The sequence below is a fragment of the Gnatocerus cornutus genome, chromosome 10 (assembly GCF_029298725.1).
Source record: "Gnatocerus cornutus isolate USDA-ARS CGAHR chromosome 10, icGnaCorn1.1, whole genome shotgun sequence".
Lineage (NCBI taxonomy): Eukaryota > Metazoa > Arthropoda > Insecta > Coleoptera > Tenebrionidae > Gnatocerus > Gnatocerus cornutus.
In genome coordinates this window covers 2,785,694-2,813,020 of record NC_142242.1, presented here as the reverse complement: position 1 = coordinate 2,813,020, position 27,327 = coordinate 2,785,694, and the positions used below count along the sequence as shown (strand labels likewise).

General features: G+C 35.2%; 3 protein-coding genes across 6 annotated transcripts in view; 2 read left to right on the top strand and 1 right to left on the bottom strand.

The window, feature by feature from the left end:
* Positions 1–1,631: 1,631 nt before the first annotated feature.
* On the top strand, positions 1,632–4,770 carry Frmd5 (FERM domain containing). 2 transcript variants are annotated; one of them, XM_088047772.1, is made up of 8 exons: positions 1,632–1,912; positions 1,961–2,065; positions 2,116–2,547; positions 2,694–2,846; positions 2,894–2,982; positions 3,032–3,246; positions 3,297–3,482; positions 3,529–4,770. In XM_088047772.1, the coding sequence occupies exons 1-8, from the start codon at positions 1,817–1,819 to the stop codon at positions 3,957–3,959; spliced, it is 1,707 nt and encodes a 568-aa protein (XP_087903898.1). In that variant the 5' UTR covers positions 1,632–1,816; the 3' UTR covers positions 3,960–4,770. The 2 variants fall into 2 exon arrangements, with proteins under 2 accessions (XP_087903898.1, XP_087903897.1); XM_088047771.1 differs by having other exon boundaries at positions 2,679–2,846.
* Positions 4,768–6,509, bottom strand: LOC148167132 (acyl-coenzyme A diphosphatase NUDT19-like). 2 transcript variants are annotated; one of them, XM_088047774.1, is made up of 5 exons: positions 6,314–6,509; positions 5,639–6,237; positions 5,360–5,592; positions 5,103–5,310; positions 4,768–4,951 (listed from the first exon to the last, which is right to left on the bottom strand). In XM_088047774.1, exons 2-5 carry the CDS (start codon positions 6,048–6,050, stop codon positions 4,782–4,784), a joined length of 1,023 nt encoding a protein of 340 aa, XP_087903900.1. In that variant the 5' UTR covers positions 6,051–6,237; positions 6,314–6,509; the 3' UTR covers positions 4,768–4,781. The 2 variants fall into 2 exon arrangements, with proteins under 2 accessions (XP_087903900.1, XP_087903899.1); XM_088047773.1 differs by having other exon boundaries at positions 5,639–6,219.
* A 984-nt stretch (positions 6,510–7,493) lies between these two features.
* The window catches only part of PlexB (plexin B), a 33,788-nt gene continuing 13,954 nt past the window's right edge, over positions 7,494–27,327 (top strand). For both annotated transcript variants that reach the window (XM_088047118.1, XM_088047119.1), the window contains exon 1: positions 7,494–7,586. The gene's annotated coding sequence lies outside the window, so the exon portion shown is untranslated. The remainder of the gene's footprint in view (positions 7,587–27,327) is intronic.

The window sequence follows — 27,327 nt, the reverse complement described above, 5'->3', positions numbered from 1 at the left end:
AAGAATTCATTTAAATCTAAACCCCCAAAGAACAAAACTCTAGTTATGATAACGACGAAATATAATTGACGATGTTGCAACCAGTTCGACTGAAGACCACAGCTCCCCGATGACGTCATAACTCGTTCTTTGACTGGATTCCTCGGCGGATCTAGTGAAAGTGTTCACACGTTTTTTGTCCGAAGCTCGGAAGCAATAAACAAGTCTTTTTTGTAAGAAGTGTGACTCGGTAATAAAACTGGAATTTCTCGAGCAGATGCAACAATGACTGCGAGTACGTCGCACGTGTCAAAGGGGTGAATCATGAACAGAACAAGTTTCTTGCAAGCCAGAGCAGATAATTTGAAGCGATTTGGGGCGAAATGTTTTTGTTCTAAGAAAGTAATTTGGAACGAATTAGACGGAAATAATTACACAATGACTTTTTTTAAATCTAAACCCTAAAGACAAAAATACTGGTTTCGATAACCATGAACATAACTGACGATGTTGCAACCAGTTCGACTGAAAACCACAGGAGTCCGATGACATCAAAACTCGTTCTTCGACTGCATTCCTCGGCGTATCTAGCGAATGTTTTTTCACGTTTTTTTGGCCGAAGTTCGGAAGCTGGATTCAAAATGTAAACAAGATTTTTGTTATAGGAAGTGTGACCAGGAAAATTGGAATGTTTTGAACAGGTGCAACAATGACTAGTCTACTTACATTCATGCACGTACTGCAAGTACGTCGCATGTGTCAAAGGAGTGAATCATGAACAGAACAAGCAAAAATTTGGGGTGATTTGGTGCGAAATGTTTTTGTTTGTTAATAACAAGTTAATCAAAACCAACACCCTTAAAGAACAAAATTCTAGTTTTCATATAACAGGCGATGTTGCAACCAGTTGACGTCATAACTCGTTTTTTGACTGGATTCCTCAGTGAATCTAGTGAAAGTGTTTTCACCTTTTTTGTCTGAAGCTCGGAAGCTTGAATTAAAATATAAACAAGTTTTTTTATAGGAAGTGTGACATGTAATAAAACAGTTATTTAATAGGTGGCTACATTAATGACTAGTACTTGCATTCCTGCACGTACTGGGAGTACCAAGGGATTAATCATTATCAACAAAACAAGTTCCTTGCAGGCCAGAACAGATAATTTGGTGCAAAATTTGTTTCTTTTACGAAAATCATTTGGGGTGAATTGGAGCGAATTAATTAGTCAATAAAAATTTTGTTTTCAAGAACACCTTTTCCAAAGTAGTCTAAAATAATTTTTGAGTGTTTTAATAATTTGATAATAACTGTTTTGTTTTTAAAAACACATGTTCCAAAAATCTCAGTGAAAAATCAACAAGAGTGCTTTTAAAAATTTACATTCCTAGTGGTTACTAATGGAATTTTTTATCAATTCTAGGGGGCTCGGCCAAGATAACATTAATTAAAGTAGGGATATAGTAGGGATCGAGCTCACCCACCCATTGGTTTTTTCTCCCCCATCTAGAACTAGTACTCGAACTGGAATGGTACATCCTCCTACTTTTTAGTACAATGGGCGGAGTATTGCATTGAGGGGCTGGCTTCCCCTCCTATAGTACGATCGTTGTAGCAGGGGAATTCAATGTCTCAGTTAGTGTTGGAGGTTGGTAACGTGCGCTGTGACCTTGTGATCCGCATCTAACTTCACGTAGTTGTAACAAGATCTAACCTTCTGTCAAAAATATGTGTCAAATGTTTTCTTGTGTTATTTACATCAAAAATTGTCCATTGCAAAATTAGTAGAAATTTTAATATTCCAAATTGAATGAAATAGACTTATGTTAAAAGTGAAAAATGTTAAAATTTGGTTCAAAACATGACAGCAATATTGTTTATAAATGCACGGTCCGGTTACTGGAGGATACAGAAATACTAGAATGTGAATATAAAGTAGGTAATTATATTATTTTTCTTTTTTTTATTGAGTTTGTCTTGTAGCCTCATCACAAAGGAAAATATTTATTGGAATACGTTTGCCAACAATTAAATCTAGTAGAGCAAGACTACTTAGGGCTCCGGTATGTCGATATTCAAGACCAAAGAGTAAGTTGTTGAAGGATCTGAAGAACAAAAATAATATATTTTTCTTGTAGCACTGGTTAGATTTGGGCAAATCCATTTGTAAGCAAGTAAAAGACCTGGATCCAGTTTTGTTTAGTTTTCGCGTAAAATTTTACCCACCTGATCCATTTCGCCTTAAAGAAGAAATAACGCGCTACCAGATATTTTTGCAACTGAAAAGAGATTTATTGCATGGACGACTGTACTGTGCGACTAATGAAGCTGCAATGTTAGCAGCCCTCATTCTGCAGGGAGAATTAGGAGATTATGATCCAGAAATCCACGTGGGAAATTACATGAGTGAACTTAAAATCCTACTCAAACAGACTGAAACCATAGAAGATAAGGCTATGGAAATACACCAGAAGCAACTTAAAGGCCAAAGTCCGTCACAGGTGGAAAACACTTTTTTGAAACTTGCTTGCCAACTTGATACTTATGGTGTAGATCCCCATCCGGTGAAGGTCAGTTGTGGAACGTATTCTTTTGTTTTCCAGAGCACTGGATTAACCTCTGGTGGTTAAACTGGAGGCCCTCCAGTTTTACCACCCGTTTTTAATCCACGGTCCGTTACTCCTTTTTATAATGTAAGCAGATGATATGTTCGCAGGACCATAAGGGCACGCAGCTATATTTAGGGATTAATTACGCCGGCATTTTGACAATTCAGGGTAGTCGAAAAACGCACCACTTTCGATGGCCCGACATCCAAAAAATCAATTACGAAGGCAAAATGTTCATAATTCACCTAAACTACAACGATGTAAGTAATAACCATCCAATAAATAATCATCTAATTAATCACCGTAGAAAAAGCACACCGTTGGATTTAAGTGTCCTACTGGCGCCTCCTGTCGACACGTCTGGAGATGTGCAATAGAACAAATGTTATTTTTTACGTATGTATTCAACGTTGTTTTTTTGCCTTGAGAAAACAGATTTTGGCAGGTTGCCAGCAAGCTCCGACGCGCCTACAGTGACGGGCGGCGGCTTCTTTTCCTGGGGCACCAAATTCAAATATACAGGCCGGACCGAAAAAGAAATTTTAGAAGATAGCGGCTCTCCTACCCGTGAGGAACCGAGCATTCAACGCACGTCGAGTCTCCGGCGGAAAGCGTCTAGTGTACCTGCAACCCCTTCTACTCCTCTACAACCCCATTTAGGTCAGTAGAAAAACATTGGATTTTCCTGGATTATCTTGTTTTTCCCACAGGTTATAGTAGTTTGCCCCGGTCGAGCCACTCGGATGCGGGGGGTTCTCGTATGGAGTCCAGCAACAGTACCGGGTTATTGTCGGGATTAGACGGGAACCCCTCCCAAGCTTACAGTGATGTTGCTGCCTTAGAAACTGTGTCGGAAGACCAGGAAGCGATGGGCGCTTCGAAGCTTCGAACGACAGGTAAACAACTTGATGGTAATCCAGCGGATTTATGTTTTTTTTGCAGTATTAAAGGATGATTCGATGGATCGCTTCAGTGATTATTATTTCCGAGACTCATTCGAACATTCTTCATCCGAATCTCAGTTAATTGATAGTTATCGCGGTTATGAAACTACGAATCCTTCTCATCGTTCCAGTCGTAGCCAAACTCCTTTGTCTCATTCTCAGGTTGATGGTCGAATTTGCCTGCCAAATACTACACATAGTTTACAAACGAGCGTTAAAAAACCTAGGAAATTTAATGTGGTGGGCGCGTTTATTCCCACATTCATTATAGTAACGATATTTGTACTTATTGCCACTATTATAATGTTAGAAACTGATTGTGAATTGTTTGGTAGCCTTAGAAATATTCCGGAGATGGTGTCGCTACGGTACCAGTTCTACGAACCAATTAAACAATATTTTCGTAATAAGATCTCAATATTTTTTTGATAATCTTTTTGAACGGTTGCTTTACGAGTTTCAATCCATTTTGCATTTCGAATTCAGCTTAACATGAAATTTCAGCTAAATTCTCTTGAAATGTAGCAACAGATTAGTTTAGTTTTTAAAGTTGCTTAGGAGTAAGAAATCCAATTATTAAAATAGTTCCTGCAATACTAAACCGTTAGAGTAGGTTTAATTCCTTTAATATTTTTTTGTTATTGGCTTGGGCAGAATGCACGACTTTTTGTGATAATCTTCGTTAACGAACATTCCTTTTTAAGGCGCCTCAACATTGTCAATTCTTTCGTACTTACAAATAAGTGGTTGTTTATTTTTTGTGATGTTGAGGGAACTTTTTTAGTTCACCGAGTCCAAACAAATGTAAATTATGCACAATTTTATACTTGAGCAGAAATATTAACCCGTATTTCGTTAATAAGTTCGTGTAAATTAAAAAATCTGTGATCTTTTCTCAATCTGCTGCTATAGTAATAGTAATAATCGTACAAAGAGAATCATTGATAAGTGCAATCAAAATCTATTTTTCAGTTGAGAAGCGAACAAATGCTCGAAATAATTTTTAATAATGCTTAGATCTACGCCGTACTTATAATATTATTTTTATACGTTTTATCTAATTGCTTTATATGTCTTTTTTATATGTATTAATGATTTAAGGGGCCATGTTGTAAGCACTTTGTTTCTTATATTTTTATGTATGTTTATTTTATCTCAAATGTTTATATTTCGTTGAATATTATAGTTTATAACATTTTCTATAATGTAACTCATTTTCGCCAAATAAATTAAGTCAATTAACTCAAGTCTTTATTTTGGTGAAATATGTCTACATTTCGGTGTGAAATTCTTGATTTCGATATCGTTGGAATATTCAGATTTGTGCAGAATCCGGTTTTTTGTCTCACTTCCTGGAAGCTTCGGCACGTGGGGGATATTGGTATCGTCCTTGTCAATTCTCCCAGGATATAAGTCATCACCTTAAACAGATTTGATGGAAAAATAACAAGAAAATCTGAGTACTAACAATGACGTCAATAAATTAAATTGGTCTGCCAGAGTCCATTGATTTAACTGATTAAATTTGCAAAGTTGTCACTCAAACTCATCTGGTGAAATTCCTGTATTTACCTGGCAAAATGCTGTACACGCCGTCATCAGTTTTAATTCTATGTGGCCAAAACGTCTCAAGCCCAAATTTGCTTCTCTCGTGAGCAAACGCAGATAATGCTTCTACATCTGCTACCGTTTTAAGACGTGCCATTTCGTAAAATTGCGGTGTTGGAAGCATAACGACTTGCTGATTATTCATCTCAATGCATCGTTCCGGGGTGGTCCACTAAAATAACTCAAATGTATCAAAGAGTGCAATGTGTTTGCCAACGCACCATTAAGTCCTGAATTTCTCTTTCATCTCTTTGAACCGCCGGCATCTGATGTAAAGTAGCAATGAAAAATATCGTGTTAAATTTCAGAGTTAAATTCGACGGTGGCGTGGCCCAGTTACTCCAATTTTTCAGTGCCCAAACGTCGGGGAAAAATCCGAAGTGCTTACACAGATTGAGGAACTCATCTGGATCATCATGCACTCTATGTTGCCATTCAATAAATTCGCGTCCGCCTAAAAATCATGTTTAATTTAACACCACATTCATTTTCGGAGTTACCAATGAACGAGGCCCATTTCGAATCGGTGGTTATTTCTGGAGCTTTACAGAGCAAAATTCCACATTCCTCAAACGTTTCTCTGATAGCACATATCCTGAAAGATAAATATTTCGGCAAGCTGTCGATTTCGCCGTTTTGTAAAATTGCGGGCACATTTTCAACGGGTCGTAGATCATCAAATGATTGTTTAGAAAATCCGAAGTTTTCGTACAATTTTAACCAACCGACATCCTTATCGCTTTTGCACACATTCCCACCGGGAAAGACGTAAGTTTCTGGCATAAATTGCGATTTCGAGCTGCGCTTTAGGCACAAAACTTTATAATTAAAGCGGTTTGTTTGAGAAAACGCTGCTTTTGCCGCCAAAATTAAACTCGCGGATTCGCGCCAAATTTTTAACTTTGCGGACATACCAATTGAGGTAACTAAAAACACCGAAACGAACGAAGTGTCCTAAAAATTCACGAAAATTAGAGTTGGATCAAACTACGTAATAGTTCCAGATCCGGACTTCTATAGGAGACGCTGGTCACAGGTCCAGATGGGTTAGAACACTCATTTTGGGCCAAACTTGCTCACGCTAGAATTATCATTGTTACTGTCGGAAGGAAATAATTTATCCGGCCATGAACTACATGTAGAATAGCCTTGGTCTTGAAAATTTGGATAATTACCTAGTTCTGATGAGTTTTATGGCACTAAAACTAACAATTTCTCAAGTCAGCTGATTGAAGAACGTGACAGTACGCTACTGATTAGAAAGATTAACGAAATCGTAGTTGATATTTGCAAACAATTCTAATCACACGGTTATTTTTGTTTGAAATGCGTAAATATTTGATTTATGAAATTTAGTTTGTTTTGGTAATAAATGATCACTGTTCTAACTGAGAGGTTCTAAAACGGCTTTACCTTACACAATAAAATCTAAAAAGGGCAAAATGAAGCTGTGACGATATTTGCAATGATGTTAGCTTGTGTAGTATTTATTTATTTTTGATTCCTGTGTTCTAGTTCTGTCTGTATGTTTTATTATTGGTTTTACATTTTCAATTTCGTCACTTTATGTATAGTCAGTAGTTCTAAACTTTTGAATCTTAACCAATCCAGAAAGTAAAAAACTGTGATTTGCGTAATACTGCACTCTGATCAACTTTAATCGGTTTATTTCATCAAAAATTTGATGAAGGGCTTCATCCTTTTAGGCCCTGCAGCTAGAACTGCATTTGCATAATTCCATTTGGGGGTTGATCTTTGAAGTTTGTTGAGAAACTTTAAAAGCTGTTGCTTCCTTATAAAAGATTTATCTTTGATTTGTTGGTATTCTGTGCTTTTTTGGTGTATTTCTGGTTGTATAACTCCTGTCGTTGTTGAGAACTGCTGCAAGTAAACATTCAGTGACCTTAGGGGCGGAGCTTTGAGAACCTCGGGGTTGTCGATCAGCGCCCCATGCAGTAGTACCATCTTGCGAGGCTGAACAGAACTAGAGTTAGTTTGTATAACTCGGTAGTAAGTGAATTTCGTTGCAGCATCGATGTAATTTGGGAATCGAATATTTTGTACATGTACAGACACTCCCAACGCAAAAATGGAAATAAGTGTTGTTTCTGACAGAAGTTGTCTTGGAAATAAATAAAAGTTGATAGAAAAGTGCGAGTAAAACCCGTTTTAACACAAAGAATTCGCGTTTCATGCATTCTTCATAGACGGTTTCAAAATGGAGTAGATGGTCATTGGATTTGTTGTTGTTCTGGAGGAAGAGACGGTGTAGTTGTGAAGACGCTTCGGAGGAATCTTCTGGAGTGAAGCATCGGTTTCTTGGAGTGGTCTTGGAAGAGCTGATGTTGTTTCACATAAAACATTCACTCTTTTGGATGCTGCTGAATCTATGCATGACCTTTGTGCCCCTAAAGACATCCGAACTGGCCTTTGCGATAAGGAAATAAGGTAAGAAATAAAATTTCACTCCCTTAGCAACCCCCAATGTTTCTTTCATCTCGTTTTAATTTGTCAAAACATGCATTTCCTCTCATTAATCATCTTGTCAGGTGCTATCAAGAATAAATGTTTTAAACACTCGTATCTCAACATTTTCTTTCATTCATTCAAATTCTGAACGCTTAATATATTTTCGATTAAATTCGTCTTTGTTTAAAAATGTTTCGTCTAGACACTTTCATTTATAACCGATTCACGTGCTCCTACGGTTATTGCATACACTTAAACAAATTTCCAGCGTTCAATTGCTATTCAAACTTTGCAATTTAATTTAACAAACACTCCAATCTGCACAATTTCTTCATTTTCCCGAATATTAACGTTCGCGTCGCCTTCACCTTTTTTATTTTATTGTTATTCTCAGGACCCATTGTTTACATTTCCTTATTTATGTTTACTCTTTTTCAAGTGCTTTATAATCCACTTAACTAAATATTTATACGACACGGAATCTTTAACATTGCCGCGATAAATTTCATTCAAGTCCCATTTGCCGAGAGAAATTCACAAAAATTCAATATGAATGAAGAAAGAAGCTCGCCTGAAAATACACCTTGGTCAGGTGCCCAAGTCCATTTGGCGGTATTTCAGCAAAAACGCGACGTTTTTCTCACAACGAACATTATTTTGAGTTGTTGGCTCATTCAAAATAGTGTTTGACAAATATCTGACATTTTTTAACATCAAACACCATTTTTGAGTTGTTGACAGATAAATCACCACGTTTTATTTTCGAAATGATGAAAATTCCATTTTTTAACACTTCAGCCAGCTCATCTGAATATTTCTAAACTGTTTTGTTTGTGGTTTAAATTTCTACAAATTTACACTCCTGATTTGGACCATATTAAATTGTTTCAATCGCGGCTGTGGATAATGAATTTTCCGGAAATAGCCAGCACGGTAACTTTACAGTTCATTGCTACTAAAAATGAATCTGATTGACTGGATTTAGGTATACAATTGTAATAAAGTCTGTTTAGTTGAAACTGAATCCGAGCAGAAAAATACGTGGAAAAATTAGTTGCTGAAATACTGGGATTTGGAATTTATCATTTTCCAACCAAAATAGGAGCTTTGTAAAAGTCCTAATATTTATTAAAGTTTCATTTCAAACAATTTTTTATTTTGACGTTTTGCAAAACGGCAAAATTCGGTTCTGAAACACTGTAAATAAAATTTCAATTTCAATTCGCACGGCATTATACGTATTAAACTATTGATAAAAATTGAAATATGTAAAAGTCAGAATCATGACAAATATAACTACATAGATATTGAATCATTGATTTTCTACACTTTTATGTACAAATATATTTGTCGAAATACCCTGTTGCAGTTTTCGACAGATTCAGGAGCTAATTGGGTTTTTGCACGGACTCGATTTTTTTCAAAAGTTTTTTAATTTATTGTTTTCGAACGTTTTAATTACGCTCGGGATGTTTTTAGCAAATTTTAGAATTCCCAATAATTGGGAAAAATCATAGATTCGTTTTAAATAAATTTCTAAGTAACTTTACATTTTTTGACATGCCATTACTCATTGTTATTCCCGAGAAATCAGAAATAGATTTCGTGTTAGTCTAAAGTAGTTTACTAACACCTTTTGTTGCTTGTTAACTCATTAAATGCGCATGTGGTAGTAGTGATTAGCGATAAATAATGTAAAATTTTGATTGAGTGAGATTTTGATTCGATTTTTGAGTATTCTAAGTTATGGCGTGTCGTTTTTTCCTGTTGGCTTTTTATTGTCTTCGCGCCAGCCGTCGTAATTCAGATCAAATTAATTTTCTAAGAAGATACATGATGAAAGATCCACTCTGTTTTAATCAGTATTTAGCCGAGGTATAACAGGATAAAGAATTTTTTAATTTCATGTTTGCTAACCATTAATTATAACATTTTATGGACTATTGACCACCGTGAAAGAAACACAATGGTGCAGCCCGAAGTTGTTGAACGAGGGACTGGAGTTTACTTTGGAAATATCGAATTTTTTGCAAATTCTTTTGTGTGTTTTCAATATCCGTTTGTTTGGATAGTTCTTATTTCTATACATTAATGCGCATACATTTAATGGGGGATGTGTTTATCAAAGATTTACGCTCAGCGGGTTATGTGACGATTTTTTAGGATGAAATGAGACCGCTTTCATGAAATATTCAATCTAACAAACGTGTGAAATTATGCCCTAGTGGCATATTTATTTAAGATTCCAGCGGGACATAAATCGAAATACTTTGGGAAGTTGAACCGCCCGAGATTTGCCTCTAAAGTTTCGAAAAGAAATTTTATCATCTTTTGGCCATTATTTTCATGAGTTTAAGTTTTTATCGTGACATATTATTGGTTATAATTTTGGGTTATGAATCGCTCCTGTGTCTTGGGGGTTGATTTAACTGAATAAAAAACAAGTAAATCGTTGCACCTCTATTTATGTTTTTAATTAACTTGATAAAATAGCTTTTCTCTAAAGTAATTCCTGAGAACGATGAAAGTGGCTTTTATACAAACACGATGATAAGTGGTTCAACCTTACAAAAATTAGATAACGATATATTAGACTAAATATGTAAACGAAAAAGGATGTTAATTTGATTCTGAGACGTCCCAACATTTATTTAATGACTCGTATGCGTTCAGATAATTCTGTCAATGTGACAAATAAAAATCGTTTTATCTCCCATTCCCACTTGTCAACATTTTTTTACGGCAGTAATTTATTTTTGAGAAGCACACAAAGGCTAGTTCCGTATTTCTGAAATAAGCGTGATGAAAATCACTTAACAAGTTTCAATTCGTTTCACTTCTTCTTGTAGACGTTTCGAGTATTAAAAAAAAGACGAGATTCAATTTTTCTAAAAAAAGAATGAGACGTTTGTTAGTTACGGCTGTACAAGTGAAACACTCCGTATAATGAAATTTAAAGGTAACTTTACCAGTTTTGACTTTTATTAAATCGCGATAAAAGAATTCCAAACATTGTTAACTTCTGAGAGTTTATTACAGTGAAGGTCAGTAAATAAATTGGAATCCGTACAATGTAGCCGAGTTTTTCAATAACTATCTTTTTATTGACATCAATCAAAATAATCAGAGGGTGTAATTTGATTTAAAAGCTGTTTGTCATCCACTGGTAAGAAATCCGGAAAGTTCTTGGAAAAAAGCTTCAATAAAAGCGCGGTTGCTTTTGCAAATATAATGCCCTTGTTGCCATGTCGACTGTCGTTAAACCACCATAATGTACCATTGTTTATGAAATTACGTGCCTCTTTTATCATCGGGGTCGGGCCTCGACTCGTTTCTTCATAGATTCATAAACATGTCGACAGTTCGATTATAGACGTTGCATTTATGTATTAAAATCCTGTGACTAAGAGCACACTCATCCCTCGGCGACACTAAAGCCACTAAACCCGCCTTGATTGAAGCGTCGTTTTATGGTTTTGTTGCTACACTATTGTTAAATTACTAAAGTTTGTGATTTTATCGACTTCTTAGATCACTCATGCTGTCTTTAATTGCTACGCAAACTTTACCCACGTCATCGTGTGCATATTTGCTATATTCGCTAACACACCCCACTTTGCATATCTACAGTTTTACATTTTCCTAAATAAATACACTAATTCAGAGAAATTCATCAACTTCCTTTCTAAGGACACACCACTTTTATCACCACCACCACTAATAAACTAATTCACTGGAAGGCGATGTTATCATACACCTACTATTTGAACTAAATATTGAAAAAAGTGGATTTGTGGGAAAATATTTAACTTGAGTAGTTTCCCACTTTGATAAAACTTATCAATATTAGCACGCTTTTAAGATAAAGTTGCGACTAGTGGAGCAGCACCTTAAAAGGGACGTGTGCGAAAAAAACGTGGAATTCAATTTAAAACCATTATCTCAAAAGTGGTTTTATTAATTATTATTGTTATTGCTATTTTCGGCGGTTGAATAATAATCGCCGAACCGCATCACGAACCTGAGCACTGTCATAGCCCAGTTATGTGGATAAAATCTAAAGCGATAAAAAACTAGTTCCGAGCGCTTACCTGAAAAAGAAACGATTTCGCCCCTCTTTGTTCTTTTATTTTGTGCTTTGACATAAATAAATTAAAAATGACACTCGCTTTCGAAATTGCCTTCTGTGAAAATGATAATTCCTTATTTAATATTCCGGAGTAAACAAAATAAAATAAAAATGTTTGTATTTGATTTAATTTCAACACACGAGGGGGTAACTCCTCTTTGATCTTTTTTTCACTTCCGAATTAATTATTTTTGTGAAAATTGGGCGTCGTGAGTGGTCTGGTGATTTTATACACCTCCATAAGTCTGTAGGTGTAAAATCGGCTGTTTTACGGCCTCTAATGAGACGGCTGATTTATTTTTCAGCTGCTGCATTTGTTTGTGGACGAGATAATAACGAAATCGGCTATCAAACATTAAACGAACGCCGATTCCGAACAAGTTTTTATTATGTAAAAATATTCTCTGAATGAGATAATATTCCCAGAGTTACATCAATAAATGTTTTGCTCGGATGTTTTAAAAAGCCTTTTTGATGTTTTAGAATAAAATGATATTTCTCATTTTTCATTTAATGCTTTCATTAACCTTTTTGCACCGTCCGGATTTTTTGTAGGAAATTTTCTCTGTTCTGGTAATCGTGCATTTTAAATCGCCCGCTACTGTTCGCCTTTTTTCAGGCTGGCCAAATTGAATAATTTCTCTAGAATATTGTTTTTTTGACGTGTTTATTTGTAATTAAGCCTGTTTGTGCTGAATTACTCAACAAATTATTTTATGTTGGTTTTGATGGAACTACCGGAGTTTTACAAATTTCATAACAATCGTCCGAAAATTTCCAAAGCGCTAAAAATTGTGGGAAAATGTAATGATGTGGTTTATATGTTTAATTTACTGCTCTCTCTTCATGACAATTCTTCTTTGTTACTGTTTTTTGTCATGAATTATGAACTTATGATAGACGATGTATATTTGAACATATTGTTTGAGTTCTTTGTGCACGTTTGGGTTAGACTCCAAGTGTATTATAATTTCATAATTAATTTAATGCGCGGGTATTATCAGCTCGTTTTATTTTACATCGCTCGTGTTTGTTAAAGTTTGGTTTAAAGAAAGAATGTAATATAAGTAATGGATTTATAGATTCACCTTGACCAATACTTACTATAAATAGTTATCGCATTGTGGCAGTCTAAATAAATTAATAAATGCTACATTCAATTAAAATCTTTACATAAAAGGTCATCAAATTTCTTTTCGCCGTTTGTACTTCATAAACATTTCCTAAGATCAATATCATCATGACGACGTGAGTTGCTCCGCTCTACAAATTACTTTGAAATAATAGTTTCTACATAATTAATCTTTCATAAAAATCGAGTTATTGGGAACCTTGTTTCAATATTTAGACGCAGTCTACGTTACATCCATAATCCACGTTCGATTAGATTTCATTTCACTTTTTTTGTTATGTATGTATTTTTAAATTTTGTATGAGCAGGTGTGTTTGCATTTTCTTTTTTTCATTACGCGAGGAAAAAAAAGGGAAAATGTCAGTACATATCATGAGATATTTAGCCCGGAAAAACTCCAAATGTAGCAAGGGATTCGAAGGCATTTGATGAGCCGTTAAAAAATTTGCTAGTGGTAACGGAAATAGCAGTGATTAGCAATTTAAAATTCCCGGCTTGTATAATTCAACGAATAAAAGAGAGTTCAAGGTAGCGCTGTATCGATAAGAATTATTACAGATGTCTTTATATTTCTGGAAAAATAACAGAAGGCAATTTGAGGGTTTTCTTCTCTTTTGAAGTGGAGAAAATTATTTTACTTGAGCTAGAAATTGAAACGAACTTCAACGGATTTATGTCACAGTTCAAAGGATACATTCTCAGTCTGATTAAACAGTAGTTAAAAAATTATGTGATGTTTTGGGGTTATCGCAGTTTGTTGAAATGTATGTTTATATTATTTATGATCTGACATAATCAATAGATAGATAACTCCATAAAACTAGATTTATAATTTCAGGCGGTCATCTCTATGTAATTTAATTCTTGTTGCTTTGAATGTCTTTTAGGCGTGGACGTGACGTTGCAACCGTACATTTGAAATTGATTCCGTTGCCTTTTGTCAACTGTGTACCTGCTCAGTTGAGTTGGAATCGCCATTAATAATTTTCCGTGTAATTTATTGGGATATTCCATTAACTCCAACAAATTTACTTTGGTAAACTGAAATTTATGCAACCTGTCATTATTAAATGAAGTAAAAAAGGGTGATCGGTTCGTGTCAGTACGCGCTTTTGTCACCGAATATCGGACCGGATAACGAAATTTTCCGGATAATCGAATTTAAGATAAGTAGCGTGGAAATGTTTTGGATAACATAAACAAGAAGTTTGGTATCGAAAAATGGGAACTGGGTTTAATAATATTGGGATTGTCTTTATTGTAAGTTGTTAGCAAAACAACCCTAATACATGTTTGTTTGTTTGCAAAACAAACAGAAACAATGTTTCTCATTTCGTATTGACTTTATTAAAAGCGAGTAATGAATATGCGCCCGTGATTGAGGTCGATTTTGGCAAAAAACCATAGTTGGATTCAGAAACAGCAATTTATGTTTTTGACGGATGCACACATGTATAAAAGGATTGTTAGGTTGAGGGAATATATTACCCGGCAATTTGAAATTATCGGTAAACATTTAGTGTTGACACTGGAAATTAGATCATAACCTCTGTAAATAGTAGCGAAAAAGAGTTGAAGTCGAGTCAATAATTACTTAGTCCATTGTAGAGTCCTGTAATTAAATATTTATTTTTTTATGTTGGAAACTGTCTTGCTCAAACATGTTGATTCCAGAAATTGAAATACGCTAAGCTCCGAGGATTGACAAAGGACAAAAAAAACGTCAGTTTTTCCCCTCCAAAGAAGCTAAAATATTGCCGGGAATTCAGCAGTTTCATGAAATACTCGGGAGAATTATACCGTTGCATATACGAAAGTACGTTAAAGCGAGGTAATTAGGTGAATTTTTTTAGGGTCGTGTGTGAGATTAGTTAATAAATTTGGCACGCGAGGGTCGATGCGAGTACAGATTTGATGTTGTTCCGCTTTTGTAATTCGCGCGCCTTATATTCTTTTTTTTGGTTGAACAAAAACACCCCACAATGACGTATTGCTTTAATATCGCTAACCACCGTTGCTTGTTTCTTACAAGAGAAGCTCTTCTTTACCGAAAAAAATACATTAGTTTAAATGGGAGTGTTTTGTTCGGCGCAGTCGACGCTCTTAGCTGGATTTTACGGGGTAATAAACAATAACAAAAGTCCTCGATGGTGAATATAATTACATCAAATATAATACGTGCAAGCTGAGATTAAGATTTTACTATTTGTCATTGGCGTGAATAGACTTAGTAAGTCAGCTGCGTGAATACGTTGCATCAAATTTCTACAATAACTGCATCTAATGGATTTACGTCGCCGACAATCTTGAGTAATTTCATTGAATTTATTAAAGTGTGTCTTTAATTAATAAATCATTTCGCATGCTTTCTATTCCGTCTCGTGGCTTGTTTCTTGTTCTGAACTCGCACAGGGGTGAAACAATGTAAACCGAGTCACACCGAAATTTTCAAGTCATAACACGTTTCACCGGCAAAAACTAAAGCGGAAATTTATCAGATTCATTCAAAGGGAGAAAGAGGAAGACGTAAGATTCTAACTAAACCACTACTCTTCGAGAAGCTGAATGAGTAAACAGATTCTCGGTTCATTCTATCATTAATTTTCTTTTAGTTTACAAGCAATTCCTGGATTAAAAGTACTCCAAAGAAAAGATAAATAGTTTGAGTAGAAAACACATCCTTCGCCACATTTGACTAATGCAACACATCAATTTTAAATATTTACATTACGTATTGTCAGTCGAATGATCTCACTGTTATTTATTTATCAGAGCAGTTGTAAATGCGGCAACCTGAAAGCTTGGAGCGGTGTCGTAAACATTTTCGAAAATTCCTCCTGCAATTACCTGAAACGTCGAATAAATCAACCAGAAGTCATCAAAATTAAAATTTTAAATTGCTCGTAATTCTAAAGAGCAGCTTCAACGAATTCATTATTTATTTTATTATAAAAGCCAATAACTGGATTAGAAACAGGTAATAAAACCACTTTACAATTTAATTTTATGCTAATTAGGTCAAACAGTATCTTATGTGTTTAGGCATTCATTTTGTTGCGCTCATAAATAAAAGAATTTCTTATAGTCCTGCAATTCTGTTGATTTCAAATTTGTATGCCCGTTTTATGGATTGAATTGTTGCGTTAATGGCCCAAGTAGAATTCGTCCAAATTATTTTTAAGCTTTATATTTCCAGTTACGGACTCGCCTAATGAAACCGAACAATTTTAATAGACAATCTAAACGGTTTAAATGATCCGATTATTTTATTTCGGAATCGTCGAGATGTTTCTTCGAGCGGCTTTTCTTTGCTCCATTCCGAAGCAAAGAGATATTTTGGCCAACACTACATTAAAATTTCGAGGCACTATTTCAATTAATATTTGCCGCCACAAAAACAAATTTATGAAAAATCTGAAATGGTTGCCGTTGAGACAATTACCACTTAAATTAAGCTCCAAAGCAATAATTACGCTTTGTTGAGACACCATCAGACGACACTTTTTTAATGCTTTAATTTGGCCATCAGTACTCTCTTTCTTACATCCAAAGTTTTTCCGGCGTAAACTTTTCGCCGTGGTTCAGCTTTCCAATATAATACAAAAAATTTAATTAGACTAAGCCGTGGATCAAATTTAGGAGTATTAAATAAATGATTTAACTTGTTTTAAATTATAGCAGCGTTGTGAAAAAATATAATTAAATTCTTTATATAAAAAGGAGGAAATTTGTGGTCAATACGATTGAATTTTCTGGAGTGTTTTATTTCCAGCAGCAGCTGCCAATGTTGGTATAATAAACTGAAAATATTGCACTAAACATTGCTTTAGAACTAATCAGATCTTAAAATCACCACAAGCAATCGTTGCCAAATATCAGAAGTTTTTGTGGCAGTTTTCCAACAAAAATGTAGATTTAGACCTTTCGCGAATTTTAGTGCAAATCGTGGGACAATAAGATAAAAACTTTCTTTTACGATTTAATATGATGTTTGTGTTTTATTGTGTTTATTTCACAAAATGAAATGTGGCTTTCATCGGACACAGTTAGTTAATTTAATTTCTAAACTGCGGAAGGTAATTTTCCCATACAAAATTATCTATTGACTTGACGTGATTGTCAACTTGTTGCGTCTGTTTTTATTGTCTGACAACGTTATTGTTGAAGAAAATAATAAAGTTATTAAATTATCGTTGAGTTATTGTGAGTTTGTTTGCATGGACATTTGAAGAGAAATATAATTCATACGAATCGGAAAACAAAAGCACGAATAACTCAAGCATTAGGAATATTTTGTTAAGAGAGAAATTCTTTTATAGAGGTGCTAAAAGAAATTCCAGTTGCGCAGACTTTCAAAAAGTAAGTATTCAAATATTAAATTCCACGATTTTGTTGCCAAGTCCGGTATGGATTTTTTACGGAAAATGAAACCTCCATTTAAGGTGGAGAAATGCGCTTTTCAACTCGCAAATTGAACGAATAATACGTTACCCTCGTTTAAATATTATTCCTTGTTTTTATTGCTTGATGTCAAACAACGAAGCTCAATTGTGTTTAATCCGGCCCTGATCTGACGAACGAGTGACCAAACATTTCGGTATTTACAGTATGGTGAGTGAGTAGTGTAAAATTTTTCCACGTGTGTGTAATCGCTGCATATTTAATAAACGATAACGGGATTCCTCACATTATCATTAGTATATTTCCTGGGGTGCAATTATCGTGTAAATTATTGACACGGGATAATGGTATCTTTTAATAAAATCTCTGATTGGGGCGTTTTTTGACGTCCCGGGATCTATTGTTCTGACGAAATAAAGCATTTAATCGACCCGTGCCTCTCGCAATTTTCTTAATTGTCATTCTATTGACATTCCGTTTCCTTATGTACATAAAGGTGCAACGTTTTACATCATTGTAAAATGGCATTATAGAGGTAATTGTTTGTCGGTATTTGAATGAAATCAGTTTAGAAGGGTTTGTTTTGACAGGTAATTGTGCTTGTTGCTAAAATTTGATAACGCCTTTGAGTGGCTAATTAGATCGTCACAGTATTATTTTATCTGAAGTGTGGTCGCTTAAGTAAATATTTATAGTGAGTTTAACAATTATCACTCTGTTAAGACAGTTGACACTGTTTTTAGTACAAGATCTGTGCTACTGTGCGGACAATTCCGATTGTTAATTTTGTATGAGCGAAGAATCTTAAAATAATAAACAGTTATATTTAGGTGCGTTCTTTCCGTGCCGTTGAGCTTTTGTGGTCGTCAGAAAACTGAAAAAACACTCTCAGTCGGCAAATCTGAGGACGTGGCAATTCATTCATTTTTGTACAATGTTTTAATAACATGTTTGTTTTATTTTCTGTGTAACTCGAGTCTCTTTCAATTAACTTTGTGCGAGTTGATTTCATCCGCTGAATTATTTTAGCTTCGCTGCTAATTATAATAGAATGCTTGAAATTCATTTAGAATTTTAGAGATAATTATCATCCGTTTTACGTCTCATAATACAGTTTAGTGATGTTTGTATTTTTCCGACAACAATTTGATTGTTATTCTTGATGTGTGAGAGAGAATTTTCTAATAGGTCCAGTTGTGCCAAAATAGGGCTTGCAGAACTAGATCCAATTTCGAGGAAGTTCAATGCGCACTGGAGAATTACAATAATTTAGTTTTATTATGTCATCGACCTCCAGTAACCGCTCCAAGTTAGCTGGAACTATGAAAAGTGCAGGGAAATCAGTAAAAGGATTTCTCTGATGGAAAAATTACGTTGTATTCCAATTTAGCCTAAAGCTAGCCGCATTGTTCCGCAATAACCCTACATATTTAACGTCTAGATTACAGAGAGTCCATGCAAATTGAACTTTCCTTTCGTTGACTTTGTCTTTTATTTCACCTGCTGTACGTTAATATTAACGGACATTTCGTACTCTGACCGATTGTTCAAAGAGATGGTCTAATTAATGCGGTTTTGCTTTATTTGCGTCCAATGTCCTATTCTACCGACAGCAATCAACTATAACAACAGCAATCCAAGTTAATGTACCGTGCTACAATAAGTGCCTCCCCTCATTTAAAACTATCTCAGTCTATATTATGAAAACAACGTAACGAAATTACGAAGATGACGATCAACGGTGGGATAATATCGTTAGAGAATCGACCATTTCTCGATAGCACTCCATCACGATTTAAAATTCTCCTTGAAATATAGTGAGTGCATGGCGAAATTTGATAATGGAAAAGACAAATTTCTCTTTCCAAAAAAAAACCAGCGCGAATTGAATGAAATTCTTGCAGACAAGTCATAACAACAATGTTTACAATAATAAAACACGTCCGACAAACTCGCTACATAAAGGTTATCTAAAATGCCAAGATTCAACTTGATTCGTCTTGTTGCTGTCCAAGAAGTCATATAAATTTGCATCGTCGAGACTTGCGACTCTTAGTAATGTATTCTATTGTTTTTCTCACTTTATTGCTTGATCTCCACTCCAATAAAAATAATTGTGTCATTGTTAGGAGACTGGGAGGGGCACAACGGAATTGTCACTCCTGTTACACTTATCCTGATTAAAGTAACTTTGCTCCTTAGAAAAATATATTAACGATGCCGTCATTGTTTGATTTGATACGTGTGTAGGATGATCGGGTTCTAAAATCTATAATAAAAAATTCTCAAAATTTCAATAGACAATGAGACGAGACATCCTCCGGCTACATTCTAATTAACAAACCAGCAATGAACTTTGTTCAAAAGTACAAAAACCCTCGAATTGAAGCGATTTGATGTTATTGGAGCCCAAAATCCGTGGATTCTCTATTTGAACTGGCTATAAATAGTGTAAACAAACCCTTAAGCAAATCAGCTTGATCTTTTGTTGTATAACAATAGTGGTGAAGTTATTTTCATGCATCCTGCACTTGCTCGGTAAATAATCACGTTTATTGCTTCCGTGCAGTTTTTTTTCTAACAGTTCAAATTAATCGTGATATTTGGATTTAACATCGGGTACATCGGATAGATATGTTCTGAAATGGATAAATCAGAGTTACTGAGGGTTAGTATTCTTAAAGCAAATCTCGTCTCCGCCACTGGCCATGGCGTTTAAAGATCGCATTCGGTTTGTCGGCTCTTGCTAATTTATAATGCAAGACCTGTACTTTATTGATAAAGTAGTGTTCTCCGATTTAGTTCGGAATTCCGTTAACAGAGATTTTATCCATATATAATGGGGTGGACGGTTTAGTGGGCCACCTATTTATGTCATTTTAATGAGCTTGTTAAATCTAAAAGAAGCTTTTGTTTGATCAACACTTTACTGCGAATGTACTAGTTGTTGCGATCAGTGATTCCGTCATAAATCAGTTTGTTTACAATTGTAATGGAATGTTACAACGTCTCTTTATTCGGGTTCAAAGTTTACAACTACAGACTAAATTCGGTATGCGGGCCTATTAACTGTAGAATTTAACTTACGTGTGAATAAAATGTGTGAATTGTATCGTTTTTTTGGGAAATTTATGATTTTGAATCCCAGATTGAGTTTCTGTGGCTAAAAAAATATTGTTTGGGGAGCGCCGGATTTTTGAGTACTTTTGAGGGTCGCCCACTCAAGTCCCTGGAAAGGTCATTAGGCCACAACTTCAACTCCAAATAATGTGGAATTGTTTTTGTTTTGCTCTATTAATCTGAGATTCTTTAGGTTATTGCTTCTGAGAAATAATTCTGAACGCCTACCTGCCATTGTTATTTTTTGTATGATGGCACATGGCTGGAAATTGCCTTCGGATTTGAAGCCCTAATATGAGAATTTAATAGTTAGTGGTTCAATTTCGCCGACGACCTCAGCACCCTCGTAAGATGAAGGGTTTTCCTAGCGTTTCTGTATCGAACAAGTTTATTTGCTCGTTAACGAATGAATTAAATAGGTCTCACGTCTGCTGGTTTTTGTTGGGTTTAATAGGAAGGACTGGAACAAAATCGGGGGTGATAGAATTAAACATTTCCGTGATGCAATTTCTTTCATTTTAAAAATATTTAAATTACAGTAGCTTTGAGTTGGCTAACTTTCTTCCGGGTACCCTGGGGAGTGATAAATTTTTTGTTTTCTCCAATTTTACGGTTCCAAAATAAAATTCGTTTAATGATGAAATATGTCTAATGAGAACGAGAACTAATTAGACACTAAACGTTTATTTTGTTTTTTGACTATATAAATTTGAAATAATTAATCTCTAGCCATAGATCGTTAAAACGCAGAATCTTGATTATATGATGTGTCGGAAGAAAAAACAGAAAAGTGTTCGCCGAAAAAGTAATGGAAACCTGGACTACAAAATCAATTAGTGCCATACACTTAACTAATTAGAGTTAAAACGATCGGAAAAAGCTCATTGAAAATGCATCGAACAAATTGGTTAGCTGAGGTCTGTTCGCAGAGTTATTTGCCACCTAATACATAAGCGCGATTACGTTACGGACGATTTGCATAAATTACTTAATTTAATGCCTAAACGTATTTAGATTTATTCAAAATTCCGAAAAGGGTGATCGAAAAGTTTCAATCATGATCGTGTTTACTAGAGTCCCTCTTTCTAATAAAGGTGTTATTAAAGCAACGCCCAGAGTCTCCAATACTGCTAATAAAGGTCAATGTGAGAATTCCTCGTTCAATATAACGAGTTAAATGCTAACTGGACTGTTTTGTTTCAGTCTAGATAAAACAAACTTTTAATTGCTCCCCGCTGTTTTATTCCCTGTCGTTTCTATGTGGAAACTTGATACAGCATCGATGTTTGATTCAGTATAATTAATTGTGAAATATCTAACAATGCGGCAGTTTCTTCCGAAAATCATTTTTTATCGAGAGATCAAATGAAATAAGAATACCATGCGAGACCCTTCCATTAAAGCTTTTACTTCGGTAAAGATTTTATATGGGGGCGCTTCCATTGATTACCCTATCGGCAGCAGAGTCTAAATTGATCTATTCAAACTTGTTACACAAGCCCTTATTAGATTACGCTTAGTTGACATAAAAAAGAAGTAATTTTAAAATAATCAGATCCGGCAGGTCGGAGGAAGCAGCGTCGATGTCACCGTAAACACTAATCAAAATTAGACCTGTTTTAGCGAGAAATGATTTTTTTAAGTCGTTTTCACATTCGCCATCTGTCGTCTTTCAAGCTCAACCTCATGAAATTTCTATTACTCCACTATCAATAACGTGAGTTTTCCTCAAAGAAATCCCCTACGATTGATAAAAATATACAAACTTGGTCTATTTTTCTACGTCCTTTCATACAATCGATAAAAGCGCTCGTGCAGCTTTAATCTTTGAAGGATGACTTACTAATTAGTTAAAATCTTCCTTTTTGTTTTTTTTTCAGGAGTTTAATCCTTTTAAGTGGTAGGTAAATCGAGTTTTTTTACCTAATGACGGTGTTGGGAAAACAGTGTTAATACTAAATTAACTTTCATTTAGTCACCGGAATAATTGAGTATCCTCGAAAAAGTGAACGGTTATTACGGTTTTACTGAAATTCAGTATTTTTGGTAGTTTTAAAACAAATTTAATGAAATGTTCGCTCCCGATTCGGGGGCTTGAGAAAGGGCAGAGTCGACGAACAAATCCGTTTTAATGGCCTATTCCGGAGGGAATTCACGCTTATTTAAAAAAATCAACTTTTGACTTTCATTGCAATTGCGCACGAAATCTCGCCTAAATAGTGCGAGAATAATTGATTTGGTTTATAAATTTTGTGATCGCATTAATCCTACTGATTTTAGTTAAAACCACAGTGAAAGTCGCGTTTTTCCCGTATTTCGTTGTAATGGAATTGAGTTCCCATCTGTGTAACATATTTCTGTGGGTGTATGTAATTGAATTTTTGTGACAAGTCTGTTGTCGATGGGTAATATTTCTGCACTTTAGCATTAATTAGGTAATTGGAGGTTAAATGGTAATGTAATCAATTAATTAATGAAAGGGACGTTTGCAGCGGGTTCATTTAATAATATTTACCTTCCATTCGTTAAATTAAGAGTCGTCCAGATTTTTAATCAAGTGGAGGAGGGAAAAATTCCACAATTCCCGCATTTTGTTTAGACCTTCCATGTATCATTTTTGGGTCCAACACTAATGGGCTGTTTCGTTATTATCTCAGTGTTTTTTAGCAGATTGGACGAGAGTCGTGTTGTGTCATTTCAAGCAATAATTTCAGAAAAGGAGGAAATATTAAGATGAGTTGCTTAGAGTGTGAATATATTTCAGAGGTGAGCGAGATTTAGTGTTTTGTGTTTTTATTGGTAACAGTGGTAGAGTGAACCCGTGGGGTTTCCCGCGATTATGTTTTCTTTTTGAATAAAATAATTGTGTTTCTAAGAGGATTTATGGGTTGTCATCGCGGTTGAATTAGAGATAATGACATTCCTTTTGTACTTTTAATGTTCGGGAGCAATTTAAATCAAGTATTATTAATGAATTAGCTCAATTTGGTAATGATTTCGCTAACAGCACTTATGGGAATTAGGCGAGGGTTTCGGGTGCAAAGTGGAGGACGCGGCGAAACAAAGATTGTAAAAGTGGGTCCATTTTCCCACATGCACCTTGCATAAATAATATATCAGCTGGAAACGAAGAAGAGATCATAACTACCTGACTGGAAGACGTAGAGCCTCGAAGGCCAGAGTAAAATGGGTGAGTTACAACCCAGTTCGGATTTTTATGACTCCGTCGGCTCCAGCTTTAAAATCAATTGCGAATTAAAAAATCGCGGAATTTCAAGTAAAGTGCAGATGCAAGTCGTCGGTTCTTCTTTTTATTAGTCGGCAAAGAATTCGTTTAATTTTTACGAAGATAAGTTTGTTAGGCCAACCCGATTCGGTCGAGCAAAAAAAATCTTTTAAATGAGCAGAGATAAAGGCAGTTAATTTAATTATCGACAGTGTTTCTTTTTAATTGGTTATAGCTTCGGCCAAAGTTTCAAACCCCAATTTCAAACTTGTTCACGAAACACATAATCTCTAGTTGAAATTACAAATTAGTTCGAATGCCCGCTCTGATCGATATACGCGCGCTTTCTTTCCTTTGCTTCTTTCGAGCCTAAAACGGTTTTTATGTTTGCAAATGCAACACAATTTCGAGGGGCCATTATATTATTATTCGCGCGGTCGAAATTGTGTTTTCGGTGGTCGTTTTTACCAGATAATCACATTATAATTCGACGGTTTTGTGTTTTTTTGACAATAATTGACGTGCTTTGATTCAATGTGGCACGGAGGAATAGTAAAATAATTTCACGTGAACCGACAGCTTGGGAAATAAAATCTTTCACTTGTACCGGTAATAGGGTCATTATATCTATTTTCTCCCCGACTATATTGGACCATACATTTCCACTCCACATGAAATTTTCACAAGCTGCACCGCAAAATCACGCTTTATCGTTAAAAGCAAACAAATGTAACTTCTACACCGTTAAAGATAGCCAACGACCACAAAGATGACTAATTTTTCAGGGAACACCTTGCACACGGAGTTGGGTTTAGAATTACCGGAAAAGATCACGTTTATCCTCTAATATTAGTAATGACAACGGCAGCAGGTTTTCCGAAATCAAAATGCTAGGATATTTAATTTGTTCTCGTAGTGATTTTAATTAATTTCTAAGGTTATCGCGGTCTTGAGGCCTCTCAGTTAATGACTTCTTGTAAGCCATTGCTGTAAATCCGTGAACTCGGTGCCATTTTGGAAACTGACACTTGACGTTTAAGCGGGGATTTTTACCATATGATTGACCCATGACCCATGAAACATTCCGTCGTCATCGTAACGTTGCTTATATTTTGCGACATGAAGCGACTATTATTTCAACATTTTTGTCACGAGAGTGTCAGTCTGACTGCATTTCTGTCGGCAGCTGTGTGTATTTCGGGTCAATGTTCACGAAATGTTTTTTTTCAGCGAAATTCAGGTTTGCGTTTGAATTGTGGAATTTTTGAATAGATCGGAAACTATTTTGTGCGTTGAAAAATTCAGGGGACAAAAACCAATAGCGAACACGACTTTTAGTGTTGTTTTATAGTTTTTATTCGATTGATGGAGAATTTCCTGTTTCGTGTTTCTTCGTCAATAATTGACGTGCTTTGAATCAATGTGTCACAGTGGACTTAAATAATTTTATGTGACCGGTCCGCTTAGATAAATGTTCCAATTGTGTCGGTAATGGGGCCATTATATGTATTCCCGATGATGGGGATCACGAAATATAAAATTTTTATATTTAGCGATGAAAGTTTTTATAAGGGTTGTTCATATGTTTGAGGACAACGCGAGGGCGGGTCGAATCTCGTCTTTTCATTCGTCTTTGCATGAACGATGCAAAATACGAGATTAAATTATAGCTGCAATAAAAGTTGACTATGAAAAATTTTATTAATATTTCAGTGCAACAGTAAAAGAAACGTTTCAGTTTCAATCAACGTTTTGCTCTATGGTTGTTGCAATATTCCGCATCGTTAAAATGCATTGGTCTAATGCAATATTTTAAATCCGTTATTGTCTCATCGTTGCCACACAAGGCGCTATTACACTACCAACTAACAGGCGTTCATTTCTTATTAAATTTTTGTTGAATGTTTCCTATTACCGTATTAAACTCGCAAAACTTAAATAAATAACCTACTTTACTACACATCGTAAAAGCTTTCGAGTTTCACGCACTTGTGCGGACCTGTGTCTCTGGGGCTTTATTGTTGTTCTTACCACATTTTTTAACATTCATCCGCAATAAAGAAGTAAAGAATTTCATTATTTATGGACGCAATTAATTGTGGATGTTCCGGAATTAGAAAGTCCAATCATACAAGAAATTTTTATCGTGTCACATATTATCTGCTGCTCTTCGTTCTCATAAGATTTGAACCCGCTCAAGTATATGAGCTCCAATATTGTTTGTACGTATTTTCATTTTACTTTAATCATGGTCTTTACGGCGTTTCAGATATTACGAATTTGTCGAGTGACGCTTTGAATTATGTATTTACCCTACATACAAAGTCGATTGTATTTTTCTTACTCTTAATGCAATCGAAAGATCAATGAACTTCTTTAATCAATAATAATAACGGTAAATAAAGTACGTTACTGTTTTCCTCACTAACGATAGCTTTTTTGAATTTTGACAATTAATAGTGCAATTTGTGTCAATGAAATCCAAATCCATCATGCCATTGTCACGCAAATACAGAACTTATTCAACGCGATTGTGAAAGAACACAAAACTTATGACATTTTGCATGCAGTAATTAATGGTTTCGTCCCCCTCATTCAAAAAAATACGGACATACTTTGCATCGGAATAAAGCGAACCACCCACCGATATGAGCGGAAATCGTAATTTCAAATGGGATCATTAACCACCCCAACTTTAATTTCTCTACTTGCATGCTAGTTTTCAGACGAAATCTAATGCTAAAAGCGTGTACTACTAACAACAGAGAAAAATAACCACAGTCGAGCGCACAATTTGTATTTTACATATTGTTTGACTCCACAGCTGTACCTGTCAAATGAAAAGCGGCGAAACAGGGGGCATAAAAACTTTAAACTACTCTTTTGAGTCTATAAAACTGTTATGACTTATAACGCAATGAAGTTTAGATTGTATTCTTACCACTGCAGTCGCTATTAACTTTTACTAAAGTGTAGAAAGATTGGAGATAATCTTACGTTTTTCATGATCTGATGATGGGCGTGTTTCTGTCAAAACCATTACTAATTTAATCGTTGCTTTCATGACAACTTGTAAAAGCTTGGAATGGGATTTTCAGAATCTCACTCCCATCGATGTAATTTGGTCAACATGGCGATGGAGCCATTTTGATCAAGGCAAAAGCAGATTTTAGTTTTGCATAATTCTCCGATACGTCATTTTGATAGCTGGTAAACCATGGGAATTATTCAAGTCCTTGAAATCTACAGCATTTTCACTGTTATTAATGGAAGCAAATTTGTCAAATGAAGATGCACTTGTGAAAAGTGTGGGAAGAGGTTTGTGCATAGTAATCCCAACTTCATGTCTGAATCAGTATGGTCATAATAGCTAACTTAAGGATTAATAAAACTGCATTGATAGGTACTCGCAACTCATGAAGGAAATAATTAATTAATTAGACGGTGCTGTAGCCGCACACTTAGGCTTAAGGGCTCTTTAAAATGTACAGAAATTTGTTACTACAGTAATGCACGGATAATTAATTCCAGACTCGCGTCGGATGAGCCAAAAGTCCTGATTATAGTTATCATCTAAACTACTATGTAATATTAAATTGAAGCACCAATATATACAGAGTGTTATGTAAGTAAAGCACCATTTGTAACAGCAGTGTCAATGTAAATGTTACACAGCAAATCCAAAGTTCCACTTCTTTTTGTTACCAACATC